This window comes from Branchiostoma floridae, chromosome 1 (genome assembly GCF_000003815.2).
Source record: "Branchiostoma floridae strain S238N-H82 chromosome 1, Bfl_VNyyK, whole genome shotgun sequence".
NCBI classification, from domain to species: Eukaryota; Metazoa; Chordata; class Leptocardii; order Amphioxiformes; family Branchiostomatidae; genus Branchiostoma; species Branchiostoma floridae.
The window spans coordinates 4,737,883-4,750,579 of NC_049979.1; the positions used below are offsets into that span (position 1 = coordinate 4,737,883).

Consider the following 12,697-nt stretch of genomic DNA (forward strand, 5'->3'; position numbering starts at 1 on the left):
CATGTTAACCCAGCTATTAATTTCTATTATCATATAGCCAGATGGAGTTGGCCAATCAGAGGCCCCCATTTCCTATGGGTTATCAGGCTGTAACGTCAAAACACTTTTTCAGCTTTATTCGTCAATTCGAACAAAAGAACTGCAAGCGCGCAACCGCAGTTGTTCGAATTTTCGACAACTGCACACGCAAGCGAGTTCGAGTAGATTGAATTGAACTATGGAATCCCGGGCTGTACCATAAAATGCCACTGTAAGTGAAACGTGACTGTACGTGAAACAACAACAATGCCAAATCAGTTTGGATAGGCTATATGATAGTAACGTTAATGCCCCACCTTATCCTCGGTACGCTCACACGTGGTTTATTTGGTGGTTATCGCACCTGACCAGGGATTATCTCACCATATACACCTCAGGGCGGGGCATTAACCCTTTATGTACATGATGAATCATAGGACTCAAGAACATCATTTTCATGTCTAAGATGTTTGTAAAAATTTTTGAAGCCGCACTGTCCCATGTATATACCACCTTAACTGCAGTGTACCATTGCTAGTGGCTCTTGTTCATGAGGGAAGACAAAACAAGGGATCAGTGGACAGTGCTGATGTCGTCCTGTGTGCGGGAGACTTTGAGAGACTGGTGGCAGCACTGGTGCAGAAAGTAGACCTGACAAGGGTACTGGTGTCTTTTTGCTATGATATTTCATTTTCTTTGTATGCTTCCTCAATGATAGGGATGTTGAAGCTGATAAAAATGCATGGTATTTTCTTCTTCTTCTTCTTCTTCTTTCGTTTTGAGGCTACCAACTTCAACTTGCTGAAGACCTTTGTAGCCTATATAGTCATTTTTTCACTTGAATGAAGTGAGGAAAGTCGTGTAAAGTGTCTTTCCTAAGGGCACAAGATAGGTGACACAGCGGGGTTCAAACTCAGGACATTCTGGACCTGAGTCAAACATGCTGCCGATTGTGCCACGTGGTCCAACCATTTTGTCATGTCCAATAAAATCAAATTCATCATCATTATCAATGCATATCATAGAAATTACATTCTCAATATTATGATACCGCAAGAACGTCTGGCAGTTACTACAGGTATGTTAATGACTTGCTGATTGTTAATCTTGCAGACTGCAGCATTCCTGGTGGCAGAGTATGTGAGTGAGCTGCAGCATGGAACATTACATCCTGACGTTAAGGTAAGAGCTTTAATCTATGAGCTGTGATTACCAGACTTGTATTTCTGTCATACCTGGGCCGCCATAACGTTCCGATACGGGTATTCCGGACCGGATGTAAAAAGCCGTATCACACAGGCTTCGAAGTTTTATCACACAGGCTTCCATCAAATAATTTGAACGTACTCTGTGCACGACGAGTGTGGCGCGGTCGGAAATTCTAGTACCTGATTTGGACGTTAGAATTGCTGTTGTAACAATTTTTGTTTGAGGGCACCAAATTTTCTTAACTCCTGGTGCATTTTGCATCGAAATATGTGTTTTCTCAGGTGGGTATGACATGAATGAAATACACATCACCTTCCGTTCCAGCCCTTCTCAAGTTTCTACCTTATGCTCCATGTATACTCCAACGACATAAAAAAGAGACACAATCATTTTAAATTAGTTCCTTTTAGAGCCCTCTTCACCCTTAGTAAGGCCTAGGTCCCAATTCCCAACCCAATGCCCAGCTGTGTAGCCTTCAGAAACAAAAAATATGATAAGGCAACAAAACACACAGAACGTAAAACAATAGTCAGGAGCATAAATCTGTGTATATTCCTGGGTAAACACTTTTATTTTTCGTTTCCGGAGACGTTAAACCAGAGAGTGAGTTAGTGAGTGAGTGCGTGTTCCGCAGACATCTCGGCTGGGCCCCATTTCAGAAATGGGACCTTAGCCTTAGAGGATGTATTTTTGCCATTTTACTCGTCTAATACATTTTTTCTTCTCACAGAAATCCTTGGTGCCATCAGTGTACCTGCTGCTGGACGTTTGTGGCATGCATGGCAGCAAACTGCTGGGCACAGCCCTGGACCCTGGGCTCAGGGAGATATACAAGGCACTCCATACGGACTACAGCAGATATCACAAGTACAGAGGAAAAGTGTGAACACAGCCCTGGACCCTGGGCTCAGGGAGATATACAAGGCACTCCATATGGACTATAGAAGATATCACAAGTACAGGGGAAAAGTGTGAATACAGCCCTGGACCCTGGGCTCAGAGAGATATACAAGGCACTCCATACAGACTATAGCAGATATCACAAGTACAGAGGAAAAATGTGAACACACGTGTATACAGTATAGTGGTAAAAAGGTCTTAAGCTTTTGTGGTATCATAGTACAGTGTATCATAACGATGTATGATTAAACAATTATGACTAATAAATATGACGCACAAGCATCTAGTTGTCTCTCATGTTCTTGTACCAAACACTCCACAGTCCACATACTGTAAATGCAGAAACTTTCACGCTGGTTTAATATTCACAGTTTTTGCAGTGGCTGCTTCACTGCGAACTTAAAACCACCGCAAACATTTTTCCATGGCAGTAAGAGACTTCAGTGCATGGTGCTACCGTGAAATTAAAACCACTGCAAAAAGTAATTTTCCCGCTACCATGAAATTAAATCCCCACAAACTTAAATGCATTTACAGTAATACAGGTATAGTCATCCATGCTGGGTTGTGTGGGTGGTTGTTATTATCCAGATGCCCTCACGGAGGAGTAATATATTATCATCTGTTCAGTATGTGGAATAAAATAAATGTCACATCAGAAAGCTGACCTGGAAATAGCTGACAAGAAGTAATGGCCCAGGGCAAATGATTTCCACTCAATAACTTATTTACTCAATGCTGATAGATTATTTTAATCAGGTATGAGAGAAATTTTATTATCAAAACTGTGAAGTGATAGAAACAAACTGTTTTCAGCTATACATTGTTGTGGAATATTAAACTGGTCAATAGCAATAAACAAGTTGCAATGTAAATACTGCATTGAATTAAAGTCTAAGTTGTATTTAGAGCTTAGCAACAATTCGATAATATGGTACTTTGTTTGATGATCAATTTTGGTCCAAAGGGAATTTCTTCCTTAACAATAAATGCTAGTCAGTTGTTTCCGTTTGCTACAACGGTTTAGATTTATGTGGTATTATAAGATTGTGGCATTGTTACAACGTTTACTAGTTGCAATTTGATGAGCGCTATGACATTATAGTAAACCATAAAATTGACAGACCTATTGTTGTCAGTGATGACACTTAGGCAGTGCCCTAAATACCATGCGAGTGTTTAAACACAGAATCCTCCCCAGAGACGAGCCACACGTGACAGATGACATTGAATCAGCAGCAGGTTCTGTGTGAAAGTGTTCTGACTACACTGAGAAAATTTTTGCACTTCCATTTCAACAACCTCTCCTCCTGGGTGGAAGAAAACTCCACAGTACCACAGGTATGTAAACTGCTTTGCTCCAGGATTGTGCTCTAATTCACATTTCCACAAATTCAGCATGTTGCAGATCTGAGTTTTTAAAAATTACTACATACCTATTTGCTTAGAATGGACAGTTTAAATCCACATTCCCAGTAAATCATATAGGTACAAAAAAAGCTCAAAAACGACTTTTCCCAGGTGTTTTTTGGTCTTATATTTGGCAAAGTTTCCTTCAATTCATTGCATACACAGGCTGCATTTTGTTAGATTGACATGTATTTCTGTTACACCCAGCTGAGTTATCCTAAAAATATGACACAACATGTACATTTTGTTTGGAGAGTAAATTAGTGTGCTACTACATGTGCATACTTACATGCATAATATCATAATACATGTAGTATTTGACATGTACATAACAGGTCGGAATACATAACATCAACGGGTCTGGTTCGGTAAAACATTTTGTTTTTTATATTGAGTCATTTCTCCTACATTTGTAACTCTAGTAAATTCCAGCTTCATGTACAGTACATGTATTGCAATGTCATCATTTTGAAAATGTTAAGTAATTACAGAGAAGAAGACGTGAAGAAAAAACATTTATTGGTAACATACAACATGAGGTTCAGGTACATGTTGGACTTATGTGGATGGCATCAGAAGTATTGACAATAACAATATCTGGTGTGCCATATTTTCTTTTACATTAAAAGTTTGAAGAGATGACAGTTGATATAAAAAATAATAATTATATGTACAGTCAAGCAAATCTTGAACAATCCATTGAGGTAATCTAACTTTCATCCATATTAAATCTAGTTCTCAGTTGCTATTTGAAAATAAGTTACACATGATTGTGATTCCAGTAACGTTACATTATGTCATTATAGTAAGAAATTTTAACAGTCTATGCAGAAATGTATGCTCTCTTTGTTGTAAGTTTACATCTGTCTGTATGATCATCACAGATGGAGGCAGGTAAGGAATCTGTCCTAGCAGTGTTACTGACCTCAGAAGATGGATGTGAAATCACTGAGTTGACAGCTGCATTTGGTCAACTGAACAAGTGGCCGAGCATTCGATCTTCTCACATCCCAGACCCAAGAACTGGGAATTTTCTGTCAGAAACTGAGGAGGCAAAGAAGAGAAAGCTGCAGGCTACCTCGCAGAGAAGCAGGAAACTTGAAATCCAACTGGCTCGCCTGCAAGACAAGCTCTCAAGGGAGCACAGGAAGACAAATCGTATTCTCCAACGCATTGAACATCAGAAGGAAGAAAAGGCAAAACTTTCCACGGTTCAGTCTGAAATCCGCCAGCTCAGAGGGGTGATGTCTGACGTGTGCGATGTGCGTAGGAAAGCAAGGCTGAACCTGCAAGATGCCAAAGAGAAGGCAGAAAAGGCAGTAAAAACAGAGGAGGCCTCCCTCAAACAGCAGTCTGACACCCTCGCAACACTGCAGGACGTCAGGAAAGAAATACAAAAACTGCGGTTCCATGTAGATCTGGAGAAAGAGAGGCGACGTTTAGGTGCCATGACTCTACACAAGGGCACCTGGAAGAAAGACAAGGGCTTGTACCGTAATGTACAGACCCAAACAGAAGAGGTGCCCCGTGCCAAGAGCTATGAGACGTTTGTGACATATGACATTCCAGTTGGAGCACTGAGGAGACCAAGTAGTTGGCCTAACGAATATGGGTCCTCTCTGCCTGTCACTAGTAGTAGATACACTAGTGTGGAGTTGTGGCGTATTGGTGAAACAACAGAGAACCAAACTGGCTCTCGTAGTGTAACCCCTAGCAGAGAGTTGCCCCAAAAGTTCAGGTTGTGGTCTGGACCACGTAATTCAAAAGGTAACAAGTACTTGATACAGTGAGTTCTTCTAAAGGGCTGCCATGTTGATATGGTGTCATCTTTAGAAAGCAAAATGTTCACTGACAGGCTCTCATTGAAATGTCACAACACAATCACTGTTGTCATGTCATTTAGAATACCTAGGTCTACATGGACTTCATATGTTTAACACATTCACTGTCTGTTGTCTTGCTGGTTTCACTTCAAACATAGACTATACAAATATGCTCTGCAGTATCAATAGTGCAGAAGACAAGAGACAGTCTGGCACTGTAGCCTGATTTAATTGCCAATCAGCCCCGAACAGCAATGTAACTAACAGCCCATCCAGTCTTCGGCTATGGACCTCGGGTAGCCTCTTTTCACCTTGAGATGATGGCTGCTGTACTTCCAGTAGTTCCTTCCACGGAAGAAATAAACTTCACCTGAAAGAACATTTGCAAACAGCTCTTAGAAATTGGATGTCACTCAAATAGCTTTTGTAAGCATCTACCAGTACATAAAAGCAGTGCAATGGCCAAGTAGGTAGAGTGTGTTTGATCCCGGCCGAGTCATACCAAGACTTTAAAAATAGTGATTTCTCTGTTAACCACTCAGCCTTTTGGAAAGAGTTTTGCAGTTGAACTACTAGTTAGGCCTACCTCACATTTCCAAACCATGGCCCACCAAGCAGCTATTGGAAAAACACCAAACTACACAAGAAGTAAAAGTGTATTGTCCTGGGCATGACATTTTTATTTTTTGTTTCCATAAACAGCCCGTCCTGGCCCCAATTTGAGCGGAAATGTGACGTTAGCCTTACTTACCATCCTCGCCCAGGTCTGAAGCACAGTCAGGACTAGACGGCACGCCGTGCCACATGCTGACGGGTCGGGGGTAGCCTGGGTCCAGGGTCTTCGTCTCCTCGTTGTATCTCCAGTACAGGTCTCCCTGTCAACAATATAAATTCCTTTCATAAGACTTCCAATGGGCATTTGATTCATAATTCATATGTGCGGCTCTTTGACAAATTTTTTTCTTCAGTTGATTTCTAGCAGAGTGCCAGTAAATATTTTGCATGCCAGCATATCACTGCAAGCCTTAAATCCTATCACAGCAAAGCAGCGAGCACAGTGTGAGAGTGTTAAAACAATACCAGTAAGCCTCTTCAAGGCTTGAGCAAACACAGAATGTTTGAGCTACACCACCCCTTTCTTCCAACAAAAGTAAATGTAGTTTACCTTGGAAAAATAACCACAGTTGCAGGGTTGGACAAGTCCACTAGTCCTATTGTCCGGGGCAAGTGAACGTGCTGATCGGGCAAGTGCATGACCTACCCCACTTGCCCAATCAGGCAAGTAAGATTTCTCCATCAAACAAGATTTTGATGTACTTGTCACTGTCATGACATCAAGCAATGGTCAACATAGAAAAATAGAGGCAATGATAAGGAGTCCAATACTGGGAGTCAAAATGCATATAAAAGTGACATTTGAATTTTAGGCAAGTGAAAAGTTGGTTCAGGCAAGTAAAATCTTTTATGCGGTTGCCCAATAGGACAAGTGAACTTTGGAAAACTTGTGCAACCCTGCAGTTGGCACACTGCCTTACCTTAAAGAAATAAGTCTTTTTAGTTGGTCTCCAGGCAACAGCAGCATCCACATCATCCGTGGGCAGGCCAAAGTCTGAGATGGGCCGTGGGAAACCTGGCGCCATGTTAGCACCATCAAACAACCAGTACTGGGCACCTACAGGGAATCAACACAGTGATATGTCATTAATTAAAAAAGAATTCATGACACAAGTCTTCAGGAAAAATGACTGACAAGCTAGCAGATGTACAGTATATTTGGTGGTTTCATGAAATGATAAGAAACAGAACTTTTGAACAAAGTCTTCTTTGTTACACAGCCTTCTTTAAATCTTCTGTAAACGTTTCGATAACCATCTGCCGCCTTAATCCGTGCAAAATGAAACAAATACTATCGGTGCCATATAAACTAGACAAAGCCAGTGCAAAGGAAAGAATTACACCAGAAGATACTTACTTTTCAAGCAAACATTTTGAACTTTTTTCCACAAACCCCTCACCACTGAAGAAGACGATTTTATCGTGTGGTCGGGTGTAGGCAGCATTGTTTGGTGGTTTCACCAAATGGTAAGAAACTGAGAACTGTCAATAAACTTTTCAAGCAAACATTTTGAACTTTTTTCCACAAACCCCTCACCACTGAAGAAGATGATTTTATCGTCCTGTGGTCGGGTGTAGGCAGCATTGAGGTATGTAAGCGTGCTGACTGACACGCTATAACGTCGCTATGACGTGCACAGGGGACACGCAGTGACGGCAGTCATGAGGTGCTGTTTGGGGCACCAAGAACGGCTGTCATTTACTGTATTCATATTATGATAAGGCGGGAACAGATAGTAACTTTGCACTAAAATAGTTTTACAGTCATATTTTACAATATTTTAATATTTATGAATGGCAGAGCTTCGGAAAACATCGATGTTTTGACAAGTTCGTAACGTCGGTCACCCGTCACACAGGATGGGCGGCGGAGATCGATCAGCGATTCCTTCGGCAAAATAAAGGAAATAACACCTACATGCCGTAATCTATACTTTCTTTGTAATATCCTAGTGTAAAGTTCCGTGTCTTTTCTTGTCTAAATTTGCTAATAAGAGCTGTATAACCTGCCCGGTGCGTCGGATTCACGGGGGGAGGCCCGGCATTTTGGTTTGAAAATCAGCTGCTTTGGACAGAAGCTAGCCACTTATTGTGTTACAGATTGCGACGATACGGCGTAAATTGCCTGGATGCGCAAGTGTATGAAGTATGAACAAAATAAAGTGTATAGTGCGTAGTCTCTATATCTCACTGACAATTTATGTTATGAATTTGGGAAGTTATGTTGGAAAAGCCGAATCTTTAATCAGCGCTGTGTTTCATCGTCGTAATGCGTCCCCCTGAACGCCACGACGGCGTTGGAGGGTGCCCAGTGAAACGCTGTGACGGTCCTATTTCATGGGGATACTCGAGCCACGGAGGTAAAAAATGACTTATATCTTTAAAAAATGTTTTTACAATTAAAATTGTACAAAGACTACACGCAATTTTCGCAATTAAGAAAATTTCACATCCTTACATTTTTTACTTTTGTTTCGTTACACTGTCGCTGCCGTGTGTTAACCTGCACAAGGAAACGGGTTATAAAGTACATCGACTTTATACGGCACTTTTTTAGCGGGTTTGGGCGACCAGAAACGGGAAATGTCTGTCCGTTGATTGTGTTTCGGTCGACTGCCCGATGACCAGGAACGTCCGATGGCGACTTTCCGACCCAGTTCCAACCCAAGAGCGCTGTCAGGAACAGGTAGGGTCATCAGGTAGGTCTTCATGCAGAGTTGCGCCCTTGACTACCAGCCATGAAACCCAAATTCCTAGCTACCGATGTAGCTACACAGCTAGCGATGGCTAAACTAAGGAATATCAGCTTATCTAGAAATACATGTGGTAACTTGAATAGAACTGAGCGTACCTGCCCGGTAAAAATTGGAAAGGTCTATTATTATAGGGGATTGTCCTGGTTAAGTTCATTGAAGTAAACAAAATGCCAATTGAAATATTTCATACGGTTGTGAAATGTTGCTACATATTCAAAGGAAGCTGGCCAAATTACTTATCTTTTGAAAGAGTTTATTTCATATTTCTTTATGTGATTCTCCCCCTGCTATTACTGTTAGAACGTCCCCTAGATCGTGGGAATCCTCATAGTCAATATATAGAAGTTCGCTACATCCAAGCTGTACTGGGTGTCGGTGCTTTGATCTAGTATCATATGTACCGCGCCGACGACAAAATCAATCAATTTTGACAGCACTACCGCCTATCACGCGATGCATGACGGTCTAGCATCAGTTGTCGGTAGAAGAAAATATTTGTGCGCCTTGTAGGAAATGCCACAAACATTATATTTTCTCCCTTTAAACTGGTACATGGACAGTGTTTTGTAAGAAAAGTGGTAAGAAGGGGTATCAGCCTGAAATATGCACTTTGAAGGGATATTGGATCTCGTTTTATTGTCAATTTATTGGCGCGGGACGGACAAGACGTGAGGCTGCCCACGAAAGTGCGTGCGTCGCCAGTCAAAGAACAAATGTGCCGGCCAGTATCATTTGTAGTTTCTTTACTGCGCTATATACAAACGAGACTGAAAGCATTTAATTATGAATTATTGTACACATCGCCTCATATATGCTCATTGCTCAAATTTATACATAACACAGAAAAGTCACAGATTATTGCGTGTAATCACTTGGAAAAGTAAATTATACATGTACATCGTCTGAAGGAAAATCATCAAAAATGTAAAAGGAAATCACATGTGGGGAAAGCGTCCAGAAAGACGGGAAAGGACATGAATCATGATAGGGAAAAGATTTTTCAGGGAAACTCCTACAAAATGTTTTCAGAGCCTACAATAGCAAACTTCTTGGCTGTAGGGCCAACAAGCCCCCAAGAATTGAAGAAAACTCTCAACCCTCGATGTAACGAAACGACTCCCTCCGTCCTTGGTTAGACCAGAGTCTTTTTTGTGTGTGTGTGCGTGTCGGTGCAAGCATTGGTGCAAGGAAGTGGTAAGCTTTAAATGTAAACCAGAAAACAAGATATTCATACAAAGACCAAGTAGATTAGAATAATTTTTACGTAGTTTCCTAGCCTAGTTTCCTAACATCGGTTCATAACATTGATTTGAACGAACAGTCAGCCATTCTTGAGATTATCATTTACAGGAAGCAAGCGGGCGCTCCTGGTGCACCAGACGGGCCGACATGCAGCGTGGCCCGCCAGCGCCTCCGGCGTTAGAGTATCTGCTAAAGAAAGAAAAAAATATTGAAATTTGAGTCACAAGGTTTTGTTATCAAGTAAACCAGTTCATAATAAAGAATCAAGTATAGAAGATGTGTAGTTTATGACTTGTCTGTATGCATCTGGCTTGTGAAAGGAAGACTCGAAGCGTAAACTCTGGCTCATGCTCGCAAATATTATGTTGTGCGCGTGGACGTGGTCGGTGATAATACCAGACCCATTTCCAATCAGAGGCCCGGCTAGGAAGTTTTGGGGTACGAAAAGTATGACATTTAAGACAACAAAATACAAATGTACGCTAAACGTGCTAAATTATTCAAGTGTTCAAGGGCACACATTGTGCATATCTATTGATTGTTTTTTTCCGGGCTGCTCAACACGCTATTTTATAAACTGAAGAGTATGACTAGGAAAACATTGACTCAATTATTTCAACAAGAGAGTGCACAGAGTGAAAAAAAACTACTTTACCATCGTCTTGACATGATAACAAAATTGCATTTAGTGTAACCCGTTTTGGCGTGCGCCTCAACACGCAATAACGGGAGACAACCGGGTCGGCTTAGTGAAATTAGCATACCAAAAAAAAGAGATCTACACACACAAAAACAGAGAATAATCTCAAAAAGGAAAATCTAATGCCATATTGATGTGCAAATGCTGCATGCTAAGGCTCCAAACTGTTGGCGTGTGTATGTCCGTCCTTTTGCGCGGCTCAACACGCCATAACGGCGTCCTGGCGTGCCTGCCGTCACATGCTGACGGTCGGACTGGCAAGTTCAATGTGTGCCACTGTGTGTGTTGACGTTATATTATGAAACATCTATGATTTACAAACAAAGTTTTTAGTACCAAAATACTTTTATGCAACCTCTGGTTCTCGGCAAAACAACCTGAAATCGATGGACAAATGAAACGCACACCAACCCATGCTAGATGTGTGTGTAGAATAAGTGGCTAGCTTTCCTTCAAACCGGTTCGTATCAGTCATGGCGGTTCTTCCGTGCCGTGCACTGCGCGGCGGATACGATTTTACACAGGTCTATCAGCAACCAATCGGTGCAAAACGCTTGGCATAACATCTAAAAATTAGGGGAAAGGTAAAATTTATAAATTCTGGTGTTCGTTCCTTTTTTTATTTGCAGAATGGATTCGTCAAACTCTCTCCAATCCGCGGCGCCCACCCGACCCACGAACTTCGCAAACTCGATCATTTTTTCCCAGGCTTTGTCATTCTTCATATAAAAAAATAAATAAAAGGCGATTATAAGGTATTTTCAAGTCAAGTCTCTACACTTTACATCGTCTGGATGCAATAAAAGACTCATAAAAGACAGCCGTTCTTGGTGCCCAATACAGCACCTCATGACTGCCGTCACTGCGTGTCCCCTGTGCACGTCATAGCGACGTTATAGCGTGTCAGTCAGCACGCTTACATACCTGCAGCATTGTTTGGTGGTTTCACCAAATGGTAAGAAACTGAGAACTGTCAATAAACTTTTCAAGCAAATATTTTGAACTTCTCTCTTTCATTTCCACAAACTGCTCACCACTGAAGAAGATGATTTTGTCGTCCTGTGGTCGGGTGTAGGCAGCGTCGATCTTGTCTGGCAGCCCTCTCCACACCTGCTGGGTGATCAACAGCTTGGGTTCCGCGCCGTGCTCCCACATGTGGCGCCGGAATGTGTAGATGCCCTATTGCGGGTACAGGGGAGAAGGTTTTGATAAAAAGACAAAATGTATAACATTACAACATTGTTGCCAGTAAAAAAATCAGGTCACTAATCATGCCTTTTATGGTGATTTTGGGTGCAGAAGAGACGAGAGGGTGGAGAAGGAAGTGCACAACCCTCCTTCACCGTGCAGCCCAGGCAAAAAGGCCTTCCACTGTCTTCTGAGACAAACGGATGCTAACAACAATATCATGATTTTGTTCTTCACAACATAACTCAAGATGGGTAAAATAAGGCTATTGGAACCCCATAAATTAATAATACCCATGGTCATGTATTTTGGATTGGTAACAGACTTAGACATAAGGCCACACCGACTTAATCTTATGGATGACCCCATCCTCTGGAGACCCCAAAAGTAATGCGCGCGGGCAAAAAAATAAAGAAAAATTAAGCAAAAAAAAGTACTGCTAAACCACAGGACTAAGCATCCAACCACTCTCTCCAAGGCTTAGTTTGTCTTATGTTAACCTCCAGTAAGACTAAGAGACAATTTTCGCCAGTTCAATCATGTTCATATTGCCATTCTTGATTGAAAAGGGAACAAGGCCACAGTGGCTACTCTCCAAGCAGAGGTTAGGCTCCGGCTGGTTTTTAACGTTTTTTTTTTAGTCGTTTTTATCAGGCTTTCTATTTTGTCATTTTTTCTTACTGTGTCCGGCCAAGCAGAGGTTAGGCTCCGGCTGTTTTTTAACATTTTTTTTAGTCGTTTTTATCGGGCTTTCTACTTTGTCATTTTTTCTTACTGTGTCCGCCCTAACATGATAGAAAGCCCGATAAAAACTACTAAAAAAAAAACGTGAAAAA

General features: G+C 41.5%; 2 protein-coding genes across 2 annotated transcripts in view; one reads left to right on the top strand and one right to left on the bottom strand.

Moving 5' to 3' along the window:
• LOC118422680 (unhealthy ribosome biogenesis protein 2 homolog) overlaps positions 1-3,250 on the top strand; it is a 3,591-nt gene extending 341 nt beyond the window's left edge. Inside the window, exons 2-4 of the mRNA XM_035830374.1 lie at positions 548-678; positions 1,132-1,200; positions 1,958-3,250. Coding sequence (XP_035686267.1) covers positions 548-678; positions 1,132-1,200; positions 1,958-2,113 — 356 coding nt within the window. The 3' untranslated portion in view covers positions 2,114-3,250. The remainder of the gene's footprint in view (positions 1-547; positions 679-1,131; positions 1,201-1,957) is intronic.
• A 785-nt stretch (positions 3,251-4,035) lies between these two features.
• The window catches only part of LOC118422579 (matrix metalloproteinase-17-like), a 16,185-nt gene continuing 7,523 nt past the window's right edge, over positions 4,036-12,697 (bottom strand). The window contains exons 7-10 of the mRNA XM_035830218.1: positions 11,708-11,852; positions 6,896-7,032; positions 6,112-6,235; positions 4,036-5,730 (exon numbers count right to left, since the gene is read on the bottom strand). Of these exons, the coding sequence (XP_035686111.1) occupies positions 5,621-5,730; positions 6,112-6,235; positions 6,896-7,032; positions 11,708-11,852 (516 nt within the window). The 3' untranslated portion in view covers positions 4,036-5,620. The remainder of the gene's footprint in view (positions 5,731-6,111; positions 6,236-6,895; positions 7,033-11,707; positions 11,853-12,697) is intronic.